The 20,332-nt window shown below is 43.7% G+C and overlaps 1 protein-coding gene across 1 annotated transcript; it reads right to left on the bottom strand.

Annotated features, from left to right (window-relative positions):
* Positions 1-417: 417 nt before the first annotated feature.
* On the bottom strand, positions 418-1,848 carry LOC124651574 (cyanidin 3-O-rutinoside 5-O-glucosyltransferase-like). Its single transcript, XM_047190633.1, has one exon. The coding sequence runs from the start codon at positions 1,846-1,848 to the stop codon at positions 418-420; it is 1,431 nt and encodes a 476-aa protein (XP_047046589.1).
* Positions 1,849-20,332: the final 18,484 nt, after the last annotated feature.

The following is a 20,332-nucleotide window of genomic DNA, read 5'->3' on the forward strand; positions in this document are numbered from 1 at the left end:
ACAGGACGTTCCATGCACCGAAGAGTCGCCGCTCTCTGCGAAGCAAAGCCTTCACACACAATGTTGTAACCATATATGCAATGTGAAGGCCACACATGACGGTTCAAATAAAAGACATGAGAAAAGGTTCAAATAACCGTGTTGGTCGATCACTTCATCCATATGTGAAGATCTATTATGTACTGGTGAGCTACCCAAACAAACAATCAATAGTGGTTGCCTGGCTGATGAAAGACATGCGGACTAATGTGCTCATTGAGTTATCTTTGCTTCCAACAAAGGTTATTTGTATTTTCTTATCGGTAATTTTCTCACGGAGTATTCTTCAACGCATCACAGCCGTAATTAAAAATAGAAGACATGAGAAAAGGTTCAATTCGAAGAGACAACGAAGGAGCAAGGCGCGTCTTCTAACTTCTAAGCATCATTTGCAAAATGCTCCTGGAAAGTCATCAGATTAAGCTCCGACGAGCCGCCGTCCGTGATAGCCTCCTGCACTTCCGCTTTCCATTTTATCGAGCTGCTCCGTAGGGCGGCACCCTCCTCTGTATCACCCATGACCATTTCCACGCACCTCGTGAGCTCCTCGGCGTCCAGAAACCTGTCAGCATCGATTGCGGCACGCACACCAATGCCCCACTCGATGATGAGGCGCGCGTTGGTGTCCTGATCGGACCACTGCGGTACAGCCACCACCGGCACGCCGCACGCCATGCTCTCCAGCGTTGAGTTCCACCCGCAGTGCGTTACAAAGCACCCAACTGCCGGGTGCGACAATACCCGCACCTGGTCGCACCACTCCACCACCATGCTCCGCTCCTCGTTGCGGCCGTCGTTATTGTCATTGTCGTCCTTGCGCACCACCCAAAGGTAAGACCGACCGCTTGCGGCGAGGCCACGCTGCATCTCCTCCTTCTGCCGCTTGCTCGCCGCCGACATGCTCCCGAACGACACGTACACCACTGACCGCGCCGGCTTCGTGTCCAGCCACTCCATGTAACCCTTTTCGTCGTGCTCGAAGAGATCTCCTACAACGGCGTTTCTGCCATTCCTCATGCCGTCAGCGAAGAGCGATAGGACGGCCGGCCCGATGGGCAACATGTCCAGTTCAGGGACGGACGCGAGGGCGCCGAGCTCCAGTGCCTCGACCGTGTTAACGAGCACCATGGGTTTCCTTCGTCCGGTGCTGATGTCGACGTCTAGGTCCAGCTGCTCGAACGTCCTGCGGAGGTTGCCGAACGCCGCGACGAGCCTTCCGTCCGTGAGGTTGGTGAAGAAGCTCGGGAGTTCGCGGATGGCCATCGTTGGGAGGCCTGGCATGGACAAGGTGAACCCCGGCTCGGCGGCGTGCTCCGTCACGATTCTCTCGTACCCGTGCAAGTAGTGGTAGTACACGGCCAGCATGGTGGCCGGCTGGTTCCAGTAGAGCGCGCGTGGCAGGCCGCGCTCCCGGGCGACCTCGGCGGCCCACCACATGAGCATGGCGTACACGACGCAAGTCACGGGCCGGCCCCGCGCCGCGAGGCGGTCCAGCACCGCCGAGAAGGTCTCGCGGCCGACGCGGCCGAAAGCCTCACTGTACCTACGCGCGTCGTCTTCGTCACCAGCGAAGAGGTGGAAGCCGCGGTCGTAGCCGTCGGAGTAGGGGATGTAGTAGATGGCGCCGTCGTGGACCTCCTCGTCGGGAGACTCCAGCGAGGGAAACATGAGCCGGTGCGCGGAAACGGCGGCAGACAACGTGACATGAGCGCCCGGCATGGCCCGCACGAGACGCTCTGCGAGGGCGCGCGCCGGGTTGATGTGGCCCTGCCACGGGAACGAAACGATGATGAAGTGCTGCGGCGCCATGGATGCACGCTGGCTGGAAGTCGTTCGCGTCTTCAACTGTTCAACCTATCAGCTTGGTGTCTGGTGCCTGGTACCTGGTGGAAGCAAGTGCATGATATGTACAGTGAGAAGAGGCTTTGTTTGGCGCGAGGCGGCCGTCTAGCTAGCAGTGGAGTACTACCACTAGGATACGTGCGCCGTCGCGCATTGATGTCATGCCTTGCGGTAGCAACCGACTGATTCGTTGATGTCATTGCTTGCGGTAGCGGGCGCGGACCGGCGGCACAGCGTGTTGGAGACTTGGGAGTGTTCGGGCATCTCCAGACTCCAGCGGCTCGACTCGACGTAAAAAACAAATTGAAAGAGACTCAAAAGCTTTGTCATTAATTAATAAATAAAAGGGTGGTCGGTTTTAGGAGAAAATCAGGCGAAAGCCTACATCACTTGGGTCAAACCCACACAACCAACACACCAAGGACAACCACAAAGCAACACTAACAAACACTCGAACATGGGACACCAACGCTGCGCCGAGAAAGACAGGCCACGATATTGGAGGCACCCATCAACCAATTGAGGATCATAACCAAGGTGCCGAGAAAATCGCAAACCTCTCTAACGACGACAACTTCAGGTACCAATTGCCTTCCGAACTCAAGCGAGAGATAGACCGTACCGTCAACACCACACTTCTCGAAGCCAAGCGCCTGACATGGCGGAGAATACACATCCAAGGACTCGTGCGAGTCGGGTCTCACTTCCTTGACGGAAGGAGGCGTAAGCACACCACCACACAACTCCACAAGCTCAGGCATGATATGTATGACCGGAGTCGTGATCACCGAGCTCACCCTAGCCCGAGGAGAGAAGCAGCGATGAAGGCCCGCTCCGCTCGCGTCCACTTTGCCATCATCTGGCAGAACCAGAGGATCGGCAGGCGTCCGGGAGAGCCTACCCAACGTTGGTTCCGCTCACTCGAGAAAGCCCCCAATAGCTAGCATCCAACCGTGCAAGGAGCCAACAGCCTCGTGAAGAGGACGGATGGCCTCCTGAAATAACTCGGCTTGCTTAATGAATCTAAAAAGTATCCATTTAGTTTTGTTTGGATTGAGCCCTCGATATCAAAATCGACTAAATGTATCTGTGTGTCTGTTTGCGTCCGACCAGCCTCGGCGGCTAGAGGTATTATTTTTTTTATTCTCCATCATCTAGTATTAATGGCGATTAGGGTCCCCTTGATTCATACCACCGGCCGTTACCGATTCCTGCGCACGACCGCCGATTCGCGCGAGAGAGAAAGTTGGCGCGCGCCTGGTCTTTTCGCCGCCGATGAGGGCCACCAAAACGCAAACTCGAGCTCTCTATAGAAACCCTAGCACCCATAGTCGAAAACAACCGCACCTGGAGCTGCCTGGCCGCTATGGCACATGCCCGTTTCCCGGAAGACACGAGTGACCCAGACTCCCCTGACATAGGGGCGACCGGCGAGGGCGGCGTACGAGGCAGAGGAGACTACCCACCTACACCCGGCAGGACGAGCTATACAGCTCCTACGTCGAGGGGGTTGGGGAGGAGGCGGAGGTGTAGCAAAGGTTTACGCTCGCGGCTGAGCTATAGTGGCGTTGGGCCCTTACGGCTGCTGACGGCGCGGGCCTGCCAGAGCATTCCTACGGCCAGTAGACGGTGCGACTGCGAGTAACCCTAGTCGTGGTAGGAGGCAAGACACGAGTAGATATGGTCATCGTAATTTAATTCGTGTAATCCTTTAACTCTCTGAATAAAGATGGTCATTTTGGCCATAAAATATTAATCAAAAAGAGTTATTGTTCGGTGTGAATGACAGGCGGACCCGAAAAGGCTCAGGGCACCGCCGTGTTGGAGATATGCCCAATAGGCAATAATAAAATGGTTGTTATAATATATCTTTGTGTTTATGATAATGTTTACATACCATGCTATAATTGTATTAACCGAAACATTGATACATGTGTGTTATGTGAACAACAAGGAGTCCCTAGTAAGCCTCTTGTATAACTAGCTTGTTGATTAATAGATGATCATGGTTTCGTGATCATGAACATTGGATGTTATTAATAACAAGGTTATGTCAATATATGAATGATGTAATGAACACATCCAATTAAGCGTAGCATAAGATCACGTCATTAAGTTATTTGCTATAAGCTTTCGATACATAGTTACCTAGTCCTTTCAACCATGAGATCATGTAAATCACTTATACCGGAACGGTACTTTGATTACATCAAACGCCACTGCGTAAATTGGTGGTTATAAAGGTGGGATTAAGTATCCGGAAAGTATGAGTTGAGGCATATGGATCAACAGTGGGATTTGTCCATCCCGATGACGGATAGATATACTCGGGCCCTCTCGGTGGAATGTCGTCTAATAGCTTGCAAGCATATGAATGGTTCATAAGAGACCACATACCATGGTACGAGTAAAGAGTACTTGTCATGAGACGAGGTTGAACGAGGTATAGAGATACCGATGATCAAACCTCGGACAAGTAAAATATCGCGTGACAAAGGGAATCGGTATCGTATGTAAATGGTTCAGTCGATCACTAAAGTCATCATTGAATATGTGGGAGCCATTATGGATCTCCAGATCCCGCTATTGGTTATTGGTCGGAGAGAAGTCTCAACCATGTCTACATAGTTCGCGAACCGTAGGGTGATACACTTAAGGTTTGATGCCGTTTAAGTAGATATGGAAATATGGAATGGAGTTCGAAGTTTTGTTCGGAGTCTCGGATGGGATCCAGGACATCATGAGGAGGTCCGGAATGGTCCGGAGAATAAGATTCATATATAGGAAGTCATTTTCTAGGTTTGAAAATGATCCGGTATTTTTTCTGGAAGGTTCTAGAAGGTTCTAGAAGAGTTCGGAAGAAATCAGCATGGAAGGTGGAGTCCCAGAGGGACTCCACCCACCTTGGCCGGCCAGCCTAAGGGAGGAGGAGTCCCAAGTGGACTCCTCCCCATGGTGGCCGGCCACCCCACCAAAGGAAAGGGGGGAGTCCCACTCCCCCTAGGTTTGGTCATATGGAAGGTTTATGTTGGGGTCTTATTCGGGGACTTTTGACTTGATCCTTGGGGCTTCCACCTATATAAAGAGAGGAGAGGAGGGGCTGGCCGGCCACTCTTGGCTCAACCTTGGCCGCACCCCTTTGAGGGCCCGCGCCCAAGCCCCCTCTCCCCAAACCCTAGCTACCTCTCCTCCACCACCTCTCCCGCATATGCTTAGCGAAGCTCCGCCGGAGATCTCCATCGACACCGCCACCACGCCGTCGTGCTGTCGGGATTCCAAGGAGGATCTACTACTTCCGCTGCCCGCTGGAACGGGGAGAAGGACGTCGTCTTCAACACCGAACGTGTGACCGAGTACGGAGGTGCTGCCCGATTGTGGCACCGTCAAGATCTTCTACGCGCTTTTGAAAGCGGCAAGTGATCGTCTACCGCAGCAACGAGAGCCTCCTCTCGTAGGCTTTGGAAATCTTCAAGGGTTAGTCTCGTTCATCCCCTCGTTGCTCCCATCTTCTAGATTGCATCTTGGCTTGGATTGCGTTCTCGCGGTAGGAAAATTTTTGTTTTCTATGCTACGAATCCCATCAGTGGTATCAGAGCCGTGTCTATGCATAGATGGTTGCACGAGTAGAACACAATTGTTTTGTGTGCGTTGATGCTTATGTTGTCTTTAGTTTGAGTACTTTGCATCTTTGTGGCATAGTGGGATGAAGCGGCTCGGGCTAACTTTACATGACCGCGTTCATGAGATTTGCTCCACGCTCGACATGCAACTTGTATTGCATAAGTGGTTTTGCGGGTGTCTCGTCTCTCCTACTACAGTGAAGATTCAATTTACTCTTCTATTGACAACACTAGTATCACCATTGTGGTTCATGTTCGTAGGTAGATTAGATCTCACTCGAAAACCCTAAACCACGTAAAATATGCAAACCAAATTAGAGACGTCTAACTTGTTTTTGCAGGGGTTTGGTGATGTGATATGGCCATGATGTGATGATGAATATGTATGAGATGATCATTATTGTATTGTGGCAACCGGCAGGAGCCTTATGGTTGTCTTTAAAATTCACGTTGAGTAGTATTTCAAAGTAGTTGTAATAGTTGCTACATGAGGTGAACAACCATGAAGACGACGCCATGGACCTTGACGCTTGATACGTCTCAAACATATCTATAATTTCTTATGTTCCATGCTACTTTATTGATGATACTCACATGTTTTATACACATTATATGTCATATTTATTTGTTTTCCGGAACTAACATATTGACGAGATGCCGAAGGGCCGATTCTGTTGTTTTCGCTGTTTTTGGTTTCGAAATCCTAGTAAGGAAATATTCTCGGAATCGGACGAAATCAACGTCCAGCATCTTAGAATTCCACGAAGCTTCCAGAACACCCGAGAGCCACCAGAGGGGAGCCCTGGGGGGCCCACACATGTGAGCGGCGCGGCCAAGGAGCCAGGCGCGCCGCCCTACGGTGTGGTGGCCCGGTTGATGTCTACGGGAGCTTCTATTCTTGTAGACAGTGTTGGGCCTCCAAGAGCAGAGGTTTGTAGAACAGCAGCAAGTTTCCCTTAAGTGGATTACCCAAGGTTTATCGATCTCAGGGAGGAAGAGGTCAAAGATATCCCTCTCATGCAACCCTGCAACCACAAAGCAAGAAGTCTCTTGTGTCCCCAACACACCTAATAGGTGCACTAGTTCGGCGAAGAGATAGTGAAATACAGGTGGTATGAATAAGCAGTAGCAACGGCAACGGCACCAGAAAAGTGCTTTGCCCAGGACAGTAAACAAGCAGTAGTAACGCAGCAGTAGTAACGCAGCAGTAGTAACGCAGTAAAACAGTAAACAAGCAGCGATAGCAGTATTTAGGAACAAGGCCTAGGGATTAGACTTTCACTAGTGGACACTCTCAACATTGATCACATAACAGAACAGATAAATGCATACTCTACACTTTTGTTGGATGATGAACACATTGCGTAGGATTACACGAACCCTCAATGCCGGAGTTAACAAGCTCCACAATAATGCTCATATTTTAGTAACCTTTAGTGTAAGATAGATCAAAAGGCTAAACCAAGTACTAACATAGGATGCACACTGTCACCTTCACGCCACGTAGGAGGAATAGATCATATCAATACTATCATAGCAATAGTTAACTTCACAATCTACAAGAGATCATGATCATAGCATACGCCAAGTACTAACACGGATGCACACACTGTCACCATTACACCGTGCAGGAGGAATAAAACTACTTTAATAACACATCACTAGAGTAGCACATAGATAAATTGTGATACAAAACACATTGCAATCATAAAGAGATATAAATAAGCACTTCACTACGCCATTCATAACAGTGAGTAAGTATTCTGTGAAATATAGCCTAAGAGACCCACACGGTGCACACACTGTCACCTTTACACACGTGGGACAAGGAGTCTCCGGAGATCACATAAGTAAAACTCTCTTGACTAGCATAGTGACATCTAGATTACAAGCATCATCATATGAATCTCAATCATGTAAGGCAGCTCATGAGATTATTGTATTGAAGCACATAGGAGAGAGATGAACCACATAGCTACCGGTACAGCCCCGAGCCTCGATGGAGAACTACTCCCTCCTCATGGGAGCAGCAGCGGTGATGAAGATGGCGGTGGAGATGGCAGCGGTGTCGATGGAGAAGCCTTCCGGGGCACTTCCCCGCTCCGGCAGGGTGCCGGAACAGAGACTCCTGTCCCCCGGATCTTGGCTTCGCGATGGCGGCGGCTCCGGAAGGTTTTCCGTATCGTGGTTTTTTCGCATCAGGGTTTTCGCGACGAAGGCTTTATATAGGCGAAGAGGCGGCGCAGGAGGGTCGAAGGGGTGGCCACACCATATGGCGGCGCGGCCAGGGCCTGGGCCGCGCCGGCCTATGGTCTGGGGGCCCAGTGCCCCCCCTCTGGTCCTTCCCGGGTGTTCCGGATGCTTCCGGTGAAAATAGGAACCTGGGTCTTGATTTCGTCCGATTCCGAGAATATTTCGTTACTAGGATTTCTGAAACCAAAAACAGCAGAAAACAAGAATCGGCACTTCGGCATCTTGTTAATAGGTTAGTTCCGTGAAAATGCACGAATATGACATAAAGTGTGCATAAAACATGTAGGTATCATCAATAATATGGCATAGAACATAAGAAATTATCGATACGTCGGAGACGTATCAAGCATCCCCAAGCTTAGTTCTCGCTCGTCCCGAGCAGGTAAAACGATAACAAAGATAATTTCGAAGTGACATGCCATCATAAACTTGATCATACTATTTGTAAACATATGTAGTGGATGCAGCGATCAAAACAATGGTAATGACATGAGTAAACAAGTGAATCATAAAGCAAAGACTTTTCATGAATAGTACTTCAAGACAAGCATCAGTAAGTCTTGCATAAGAGTTAACTCATAAAGCAATAAATCAAAGTAAAGGCATTGAAGCAACACAAAGGAAGATTAAGTTTCAGCGGTTGCTTTCAACTTGTAACATGTATATCTCATGGATAATTGTCAACATAGAGTAATATAACAAGTACAATATGCAAGTATGTAGGAATCAATGCACAGTTCACACAAGTGTTTGCTTCTTGAGGTGGAGAGAGATAGGTGAACTGACTCAACATAAAAGTAAAAAGAATGGTCCTTCAAAGAGGAAAGCATCGATTGCTATATTTGTGCTAGAGCTTTTATTTTGAAAACATGAAACAATTTTGTCAACGGTAGTAATAAAGCATATGAGTTATGTAAATTATATCTTACAAGTTGCAAGCCTCATGCATAGTATACTAATAGTGCCCGCACCTTGTCCTAATTAGCTTGGACTACCGGATCTTTGCAATGCACATGTTTTAACCAAGTGTCACAATGGGGTACCTCCATGCCGCCTCGTACAAAGGTCTAAGGAGAAAGCTCGCATTTTGGATTTCTCGCTTTTGATTATTCTCAACTTAGACATCCATACCGGGACAACATGGACAACGAGATAATGGACTCCTCTTTAATGCATAAGAATGTGGCAACAATTATTATTCTCATATGAGATTGAGGATATATGTCCAAAACTGAAACTTCCACCATGATTCATGGCTTTAGTTAGCGGCCCAATGTTCTTCTCTAACAATATGCATGCTCCAACCATTAAGGTTGTAGATCTCTCTTACTTCAGACAAGATGGACATGCATAGCAACTCACATGATATTCAACAAAGAGTAATTGATGGCGTCCCCAGAAACATGGTTATCGCACAACAAGCAACTTAATAAGAGATAAAGTGCATAAGTACATATTCAATACCACAATAGTTTTTAAGCTATTTGTCCCATGAGCTATATATTGCAAAGGTGAATGATGGAATTTTAAAGGTAGCACTCAAGCAATTTACTTTGGAATGGCGGATAAATACCATGTAGTAGGTAGGTATGGTGGACACAAATGGCATAGTGGTTGGCTCAAGTATTTTGGATGCATGAGAAGTATTCCCTCTCGATACAAGGTTTAGGCTAGCAAGGTTATTTGAAACAAACACAAGGATGAACGGTACAGCAAAACTCACATAAAATACATATTGTAAACATTATAAGACTCCATACCGTCTTCCTTGTTGTTCAAAACTCAATACTAGATGTTATCTAGACTCTAGAGAAACTTATGCAAACCAAATTAGCAAGCTCTAAGTATTTCTTCATTAATGGGTGCAAAGTATATGATGCAAGAGCTTAAACATGAGCACAACAATTGCCAAGTATCAAATTATCCAAGACATTTTAGAATTACTACATGTAGTATTTTCCAATTCCAACCATATAACAATTTAACGAAGAAGAAACTTCGCCATGAATACTATGAGTAGAGCCTAAGGACATACTTGTCCATATGCTACAGCGGAGCGTGTCTCTCTCCCACAAAGTGAATTCTAGGATCCATTTTATTCAAACAAAAAAAAAACAAAAACAAACCGACGCTCCAAGCAAAGTGCATAAGATGTGACGGAATAAAAATATAGTTTCAGGGGAGGAACCTGATAATGTTGTCGATGAAGAAGGGGATGCCTTGGGCATCCCCAAGCTTAGACGCTTGAGTCTTCTTAGAATATGCAGGGGTGAACCACCGGGGCATCCCCAAAGTTAGAGCTTTCACTCTTCTTGATCATAGTATATCATCCTCCTCTCTTGACCCTTGAAAACTTCCTCCACACCAAACTCAAAACAAACTCATTAGAGGGTTAGTGCATAATCAAAAACTCACATGTTCAGAGGTGACACAATCATTCTTAACACTTCTGGACATTGCCCAAAGCTACTGGAAGTCAATGGAACAAAGAAATCCATCCCACATAGCAAAAAGAAGCAATGCGAAATAAAAGGCAGAATCTGTCAAAACAGAACAGTCCGTAAAGACGAATTTTAAAAGGGCACCAGACTTGCTCAAATGAAAATGCCCAAATTGAATGAAAGTTGCGTACATATCTGAGGATCATGCACGTAAATTGGCTTAATTTTCTGAGCTACCTACAGGGAGGTAGACCCAGATTCGTGACAGAAAAGAAATCTGTTTCTGCGCAGTAATCCAAATGTAGTACTTACTTTACTATCAAAGACTTTACTTGGCACAACAAAACACAAAACTAAGATAAGAAGAGGTTGCTACAGTAGTAAACAACTTCCAAGACACAAATATAAAACAAAGTACTGTAGCAAAATAACACATGGGTTATCTCCCAAGAAGTTCTTTTCTTTATAGCCATTAAGATGGGCTCAGCAGTTTTAATGATGCACTCGCAAGAAATAGTATTGGAAGCAAAAGAGAGCATCAAGAGGCAAATTCAAAACACATTTAAGTCTAACATGCTTCCTATGCATAGGAATCTTGTAAATAAACAAGTTCATGAAGAGCAAAGTAACAAGCATAGGAAGATAGAACAAGTGTAGCTTCAAAAATTTCAGCACATAGAGAGGCATTTTACTAACATGAAAATTTCTACAACCATATTTTCCTCTCTCATAATAACTTTCAATAGCAACATGAGCAAACTCAACAATATAACTATCACATAAAGCATTCTTATCATGAGTCTCATGCATAAAATTATTACTCTCCACATAAGCATAATCAATTTTATTAGTTGTAGTGGGAGCAAATTCAACAAAGTAGCTATCATTATTATTCTCATCAAGTGTAGGAGGCATAGTATAATCACAACAAAATTTACTCTCCATAGTAGGTGGCACCAAAAGACCACTATCATTATAATCATAAATAGGAGGCAAAGTATCATCAAAGAAAATTTTCTCCTTAATGCTTGGGGGACTAAAAAGATCATGAAAACCAGCTTCCCCAAGCTTAGAACTTTCTATATCATTAGCAACAATGGTGTTCAAAGCGTTCATACTAATATTACTACCAAAGCATGCAAATAAGATTTCATAGGTTTTTTAATTTTCGCATCAAACAATCCATGTTTTAAATCAGGAAATAGAATAAGAAGCTCATTGTTGTCCATTATGCCAAACTAGTGTAAACAAGAAACAAAAAGATGCAATTGCAGGATCTAAAGGAAATAGCTTCGAGCACAAACACAATGGCGCCGTAAAAGTATCGTTACCTGGAACCGGAGTATGAGTGCCTTTTTACCTTTCCTCCCCGGCAACGGCGCCGTAAAAGTGCTTGATGTCTACGGGAGCTTCTATTCTTGTAGACAGTGTTGGGCCTCCAAGAGCGAGAGGTTTGTAGAACAGCGGCAAGTTTCCCTTAAGTGGATTACCCAAGGTTTATCGATCTCGGGGAGGAAGAGGTCAAAGATATCCCTCTCATGCAACCCCGCAACCACAAAGCAAGAAGTCTCTTGTGTCCCCAACACACCTAATAGGTGCACTAGTTCGGCGAAGAGATAGTGAAATACAGGTGGTATGAATAAGCAGTAGCAACGGCAACGGCACCGAAAAGTGCTTTGCCCAGGACAAGTAAACAAGCAAGTAGTAACGCAGCAGTAGTAACGCAGCAGTAGTAACGCAGTAGAAACAAGAAACAAGCAGCGATAGCAAGTATTTAGGAACAAGGCCTAGGGATTAGACTTTCACTAGTGGACACTCTCAACATTGATCACATAACAGAACAGATAAATGCATACTCTACACTTTTGTTGGATGATGAACACATTGCGTAGGATTACACGAACCCTCAATGCCGGAGTTAACAAGCTCCACAATAATGCTCATATTTTAGTAACCTTTAGTGTAAGATAGATCAAAATACTAAACCAAGTACTAACATAGCATGCACACTGTCACCTTCACGCCACGTAGGAGGAATAGATCATATCAATACTATCATAGCAATAGTTAACTTCACAATCTACAAGAGATCATGATCATAGCATACGCCAAGTACTAACACGGATGCACACACTGTCACCATTACACCGTGCAGGAGGAATAAAACTACTTTAATAACACATCACTAGAGTAGCACATAGATAAATTGTGATACAAAACACATTGCAATCATAAAGAGATATAAATAAGCACTTCACTACGCCATTCATAACAGTGAGTAAGTATTCTGTGAAATATAGCCTAAGAGACCCACACGGTGCACACACTCGTCACCTTTACACACGTGGGACAAGGAGTCTCCGGAGATCACATAAGTAAAACTCTCTTGACTAGCATAGTGACATCTAGATTACAAGCATCATCATATGAATCTCAATCATGTAAGGCAGCTCATGAGATTATTGTATTGAAGCACATAGGAGAGAGATGAACCACATAGCTACCGGTACAGCCCCGAGCCTCGATGGAGAACTACTCCCTCCTCATGGGAGCAGCAGCGGTGATGAAGATGGCGGTGGAGATGGCAGCGGTGTCGATGGAGAAGCCTTCCGGGGCACTTCCCCGCTCCGGCAGGGTGCCGGAACAGAGACTCCTGTCCCCCAGATCTTGGCTTCGCGATGGCGGCGGCTCTGGAAGGTTTTCCGTATCGTGGTTTTTTCGCATCAAGGTTTTCGCGACGGAGGCTTTATATAGGCGAAGAGGCGGCGCAGGAGGGTCGAAGGGGTGGCCACACCATATGGCGGCGCGGCCAGGGCCTGGGCCGCGCCGGCCTATGGTCTGGGGGCCCGAGTGCTCCCCTCCGGTCCTTCCCGGGTGTTCCGGATGCTTCCGGTGAAAATAGGAACCTGGGTCTTGATTTCGTCCGATTCCGAGAATATTTCGTTACTAGGATTTCGAAACCAAAAACAGCAGAAAACAAGAATCGGCACTTCGGCATCTTGTTAATAGGTTAGTTCCAGAAAATGCACGAATATGACATAAAGTGTGCATAAAACATGTAGGTATCATCAATAATATGGCATAGAACATAAGAAATTATCGATACGTCGGAGACGTATCACCCGTCAGCCTTCCGACTCCGCCTCTTCGCCTATTTAAAGGTCCCTGACCTAAATCTTCGATACGGAAAAGCCACGGTACGAGAAACCTTCCAGAGCCGCCGCCATCGCAGGAAGCCAAGATCTGGGGGACAGGAGTCTCTGTTCCGGCACGCCGCCGGGACGGGGAAGTGCCCCCGGAAGGCATCTCCATCGACACCACTGCCATCTTCATCAACACTGTTGTCTCCCATGAGGAGTGAGTAGTTCTCCATCGAGGCTAAGGGCTGTACCGGTAGCTATGTGGTTAATCGCTCTCCTATGTACTTCAATACAATGATCTCATGAGCTGCCTTACATGATTGAGATTCATATGAGTTTTGTATCACTATTCATCTATGTGTTACTCTAGTGATGTTATTAAAGTACTCTATTCCTCCTCCATGGTGTAACGGTGACAGTGTGTGCATCATGTAGTACTTGGCGTAGTTTATGATTGTAATCTCTTGTAGATTATGAAGTTAATTATTACTATGATAGTATTGATGCGATCTATTCCTCCTTCATAGTGTGATGGTGACAGTGTGCATGCTATGTTAGTACTTGGTGTAATTGCAATGATCTATCATGCACTCTAAGGTTATTTAAATATGAATATCGAATGTTGTGGAGCTTGTTAACTCCGGCATTGAGGTGCTCTTGTAGCCCTACACAGTTAGTGGTGTTCATCATCCAACAAAAGAGTGTAGAGTGGTTTTATTATGTGATCAATGTTGAGAGTGTCCACTAGTGAAAGTATGATCCCTAGGCCTTGTTTCCAATACTGCAAACTCCGTTTATTTATTGTTCTGCTACATGTTCGTTTACTGCATCTTTACTTCCTGCAATATTACCACCATCCATACTACTTGTATTTCACTATCTCTTCGCCGAACTAGTGCAGCTATACATCTGACAAGTGTATTAGGTGTGTTGGGGACACAAGAGACTTCTTGTATCGTGATTGCAGGGTTGCTTGAGAGGGATATCTTTGTCCACTCCCTGAGTTCGATAAACCTTGGGTGATCCACTTAAGGGAAACTTGCTGCTGTTCTACAAACCTCTGCTCTTGGAGACCCAACACTGTCTACAAGAATAGAAGCACCCGTAGACATCAACGCTACGCCGACGATGATGGAGATCATGCCCATTGATGATGGAGATCATGTCCGTGCTTTGGAGATGAAGATCGAAGGCGCAAAGACTAGAGGGCCATATCATATCACATATGAATTGCATGTGATGTTAATCCTTTATGCATCTTATTTTGCTTAGAACGCGACGGTAGCATTATAAGATGATCCCTCACATTAATATCAAGATAATAAAGTGTTCTCCCCTCGTATCCACCGCTGCACGTTCGTCGTTTCGAAGCATCTCGTGATGATCGGATGTGATAGACTCAACGTTCACATACAACGGGTGTAAGCCATGTTGCACACGCGGAATACTTGGGTTTGCTTGACGAGCCTAGCATGTACGTACATGGCCTCGGGACAACGGAAACCGAAAGGTTGAACACGAGTCATATGGATGATATGATCAACATGTTGATGTTCACCATTGAAGCTACATCATCTCACGTGATGATCGGTTTTGGTGTAGTGGATATGGATCGTGTACCACTTAACAACTATGAGGGATGTTGTATTAAGTGGGAGTTCATTAGTAATTAGATTAAAACATGAACTAATTATCATAAATATAGTCTGGGTAGTATTTTGAATTAATTTTGTAGTATTGGCATCCGTTTTCTACCATGCGCTAGTCTTGTAATTGAGATAGAAATACTATTAAGTCTGACAAGAAACTTTACGGACTGGTACCGTATTGTTAAAGAATCAAGAAATGATTAAGTCCTATTGCAAATTTTTAGTAAACCTCACATTGTTGATTCAAAGAGCTATGGTTTCAATTAGTACCTAAAGTCATCTTGTCTCCGTGAAACTTGAAGTTCAAATCTGTTTGAAAAGTAAGGAGCTGAAAATTTTGTTTTCAGAAATAAGCGAGGTATAAGATATATGTGATATCTAACACCTTGTTGCAAGGTGATAGAATATAATTTGGTGAGACTAAATAAACTCATAAGTTTTATGGGAATGTATGAAGGTTGAAGACGCCAGGCGTCCCAATCCTCCAACTATTGGGGCACTAACGATATTCGCATATCCATGATGTGATTGTCATCTTAGTATGCACCGTTGCTAAGACTCGTAGTTTCGAAGCATCACGTGATGATCGGATGTTATAGATTCTACGTGTGCATACAACGGGTGCAAGCCAGATTTGCACATGCGAATACTGAGGTTAAACTTTACGAGCCTAGCATGTACATACATGGTCTCGGAAAGTCATCATGATATTATGGATAAAATTATGAGTGAAATTGTTCATCATATTACTAAGTTACTAATAGTGAAATATGAAACACTTGTCATATGATGATCAACTTCAAAGTAAGAACCTCAAGATTATTGGTATTTGACCAACAAACCTAGAAGTTATTGAAGGTGAAGTGTTTTCTCGAGAATGAGGAAAGCTAAAAGAGAAACTACAAAAGATATTTTGGCGTAAAGAAAGAAAAGACTAGAAAGTCTAGCTCGGTGTATATAAATGATATACATGTTATGGATGTATTCCTTGTTTGGTCACATAATGAAGTTCTTGGGTATTTGTACCAGATTGGTTGGTATGAGATGTCATACAGTACAACGCAATACAAGAATACGATGGCCTAAGTGACTGATAAGGAATATGGTAATAATGCACATCTGGAACATAATAAAGTGTTATTATGTTTGTCGTTGGTATTCTACCTAGCCCTTAGAATTTATAATAAAGAACTTAATAACTGTTATTTTGCTCTAGTCAAATAAAAACAATGAGTTGTTCAAATTATGCCATTACTCCATGTACGATGGATAAGTTATTATAAATCTTAATGGTGAAACACATATACATAACACTGACGCTAAAAATGACATAAGGCAAATGATTTGAATTCCACTTATCTGTGGAACCGCCATTTAGGTCATGTTAGAAAGGAACGCATGAAGGAACTCCATGCAAATGGATTTTTGGAGTCATTTGATTTTTGAATCGTTTGGCGCTTGCAAATCTTTTCTGAAGAATGACTGAAATACCGTTCATAGGCCAAGAGTTGAACGGGCAACTAACTTAGTGGAAACATGCATAATGATGTATATGGTTCATCGGGCATAGTTGTGTGCGGGAGATTCTTCTACTTCATGAAAACTTCCAATGAATTGAGTATATATATGTGGATATATTTGATAAGGAAGAAATTTGAAACATTTGAATGGATTCAAATAAATTTCAGCATGAAGTGGAAATCATCGTAATAGAAAAGTCAAATATCTATGATTGGATCATGGTGGAGATATTTGAATTACGAGTTTTAGCGAACATCTAAGAGAGTTATGAAATTGTTCTACAACTCACGTTTCTTGGAGTATCATAGTGATGATGAAGTATCCAAGAGACGTATCCAAACCTTGTTGGGTCAATGATGAGATAAAATATTGATGCCATTATATTTTTGTGGATTATGCTTTAGTGACTACCGCTTTTACACTCGAATAGAGCATCATCATGATCCGTTGAAATGACACCATACGAGCTATGGCATGGGTATGAACCCTAATAGTCATTTCTTAAATTTTTGGTATGCATAGCATATGTAAATAAGTTTACAACCAAAATCGGATGAATGTCTTTGTTGTTATCCTGCATTGGGAATTCTTCCCACTATGAAGTAAAAGACAAAAGTGTTTGTTAATGTTACTTGCTTATTTCCAAGAAATTGTTTTCTAGCGAAGTATTTGAGTGGGAGGACAATAGAATTTGATAAGGTTTATGAACCTGAGCATAATGATCAGAGTAGCGCAGCATCGGAAATTGATTCCGGAAGCGGCCACGACGATTATGGCTCCCATGACTACAAAGTGTTTTAGCCATGGAGATCTAAGTACATATTGAACCTTGTAGGTATGGTTTACTTTGTGATCAAATAAATGATTTGTGGACAAAGGATTGATTTTGAACAATGATAAACCAACTACAAACAAAGAAGTTATGATGGGCCCTGACTCCGTTAAAATGGCTATACGCCATGAAATCCAAGATAGATGAATACTTTTTGAAAGTAAATGGATCTATAAAATTGATGGACTTGGATTAAATATCCTTGAAGAAGCTCGACTTGTCGAAAAGTTGTTTACGACAAAGTTCAAAGAGTTGACTACGATAAGATTAGATCTTCCGTAGCAATGCTTATAGTCTATGTGGATTATTCTAGTAATCACTACATATTTCTTTTATGAGATATGCTAGTAGGATGGCAAAATATATTTCTTATCAGAAGAGTATATTAAAGGTGTATACAAGATACAACCAAGAGTTTTGCTAGTCCATGGAATACTAGATAGGTATACAAACTTCAATTGGATGAAGTAAGTATCGCGGAATTGGAATCTTCACCAGATGAAATAATCAAAGAGTTTTTTGATTTCATCAGAGACGATGAAGAGGCTTGCATTTGCAAGAAATTAAGTGGGAGCGCTGAGACATATTTATAATACTTTATGTAGATGACATATAGTTGGTTATAAATAATGTAATTATATACTTGATTAAAAAGGTTTCATTGAGAATTAACTTCAATGAAAGGATATGGACTGAAACATATTTAGTGTCAAGATCTATGAAGATAGATTAAAACATATAATAAGTTTAAGTCAAAGTACATAGAATGGATATTGAAGTAGTTCAATATAGAAATATTAAGAAGGTGTTCTTTTCATGCGAAGGTTTAAACAAGACTTGAGTGTAATTGACACTCGATGAGTAAAAACACATGAGTGATTTTAGATCACGAATAATATGTACAAAATCAGATGTCCTATGCTATAAAAAGTTAGGAGCATATACCAGAATGATTTATGTGATGATCATTGGACAAACAGTAAGAATATCCCTGTGTGCTTTAGAAGAACCAAGGATACATATATATTTTTATATGGGGTAATGACAAACAAATCACTGTAAGGTGTTGCACCGATATTTGTTTGGTCACATATAAAAATGAAATTCAAATCTCAATTAGGATAAGTGTTGTTTAAAAGGTAGCACAATGCTAGATTTAGAAGAGTTCTAAATATTGTGACGGATTCTACAAACGAAGGCAGAGTATGTCATTGTTTTGACAATGACTGAGGATGTTAAGTCAAGAGGTTCTTTGAGAACTTGGTGTAGTTCCGATAGTGTCAGAACTTTGAAGCTATATTGTGTGTGACAATATTAGTGACATATTTCAGACCGCGGAATTAAGGTTCCACCAGAAGACCAAACATATTTAAAGCCGACTCATTTAGAAAATGAGTGATGCGTTGAGACGCAAATGAATTGCAAAATACATACGTTTCTGAGCATGTCAGATCCGTTGAGTAAAACTTCTCCCGTGAGCAAAACATGATAAAGCACCGGAAGGCCAAGGTGTTATATCTTTACATATGTAAACTAGATTATTGACTCTAGTGCAAGTGGGAGACTGTTGGAGATATGCCCAAGAGGCAATAATAAAATGGTTGTTATAATATATCTTTGTGTTTATGATAATGTTTACATACCATGCTATAATTGTATTAACCGAAACATTGATACATGTGTGTTATGTGAACAACAAGGAGTCCCTAGTAAGCCTCTTGTATAACTAGCTTGTTGATTAATAGATGATCATGGTTTCGTGATCATGAACATTGGATGTTATTAATAACAAGGTTATGTCATTATATGAATGATGTAATGGACACACCCAATTAAGCGTAGCATAAGATCACGTCATTAAGTTATTTGCTATAAGCTTTCGATACATAGTTACCTAGTCCTTTCGACCATGAGATCATGTAAATCACTTATACCGGAAATGTACTTTGATTACATCAAACGCCACTCGCGTAAATGGGTGGTTATAAAGGTGGGATTAAGTATCCGGAAAGTATGAGTTGAGGCATATGGATCAACAGTGGGATTTGTCCATCCCGATGACGGATAGATATACTCTGGGCCTCTCGGTGGAATGTCGTCTAATAGCTTGCAAGCATATGAATGGTTCATAAGAGACCACATACCACGGTACGAGTAAAGAGTACTTGTCATGAGACGAGGTTGAACGAGGTATAGAGATACCGATGATCAAACCTCGGACAAGTAAAATATCGCGTGACAAAGGGAATCGGTATCGTATGTAAATGGTTTAGTCGATCACTAAAGTCATCGTTGAATATGTGGGAGCCATTATGGATCTCCAGATCCCGATATTGGTTATTGGTCGGAGAGAAGTCTCAACCATGTCTACATAGTTCGCGAACCGTAGGGTGACACACTTAAGGTTTGATGTCGTTTAAGTAGATATGGAAATATGGAATGGAGTTCGAAGTTTTGTTCGGAGTCTCGGATGGGATCCAGGACATCACGGGGAGGTCCGGAATGGTCTGGAGAATAAGATTCATATATAGGAAGTCATTTTTTAGGTTTGAAAATGATCCGGTATTTTTTTCTGGAAGGTTCTAGAAGAGTCCGAAAGAAATCAGCATGGAAGGTGGAGTCCCAGAGGGACTCCACCCACCTTGGCCGGCCAGACTAAGGGAGGAGGAGTCCCAAGTGGACTCCTCCCCATGGTGGCCGGCCACCCCACCAAAGGAAAGGGGGGAGTCCCACTCCCCCTAGGTTTGGTCATATGGAAGGTTTATGTTGGGGTCTTATTCGGAGACTTTTGACTTGATCCTTGGGGCTTCCACCTATATAAAGAGAGGAGAGGAGGGGCTGGCCGGCCACTCTTGGCTCAACCTTGGCCGCACCCCTTTGAGGGCCGGCGCCCAAGCCCCCTCTCCCCAAACCCTAGTTACCTCTCCTCCACCACCTCTCCCGCATATGCTTAGCGAAGCTCCGCCGGAGATCTCCATCGACACCGCCACCACGC

Source organism: Lolium rigidum, chromosome 5 (genome assembly GCF_022539505.1).
Source record: "Lolium rigidum isolate FL_2022 chromosome 5, APGP_CSIRO_Lrig_0.1, whole genome shotgun sequence".
In the NCBI taxonomy this organism is placed as follows: Eukaryota; Viridiplantae; Streptophyta; class Magnoliopsida; order Poales; family Poaceae; genus Lolium; species Lolium rigidum.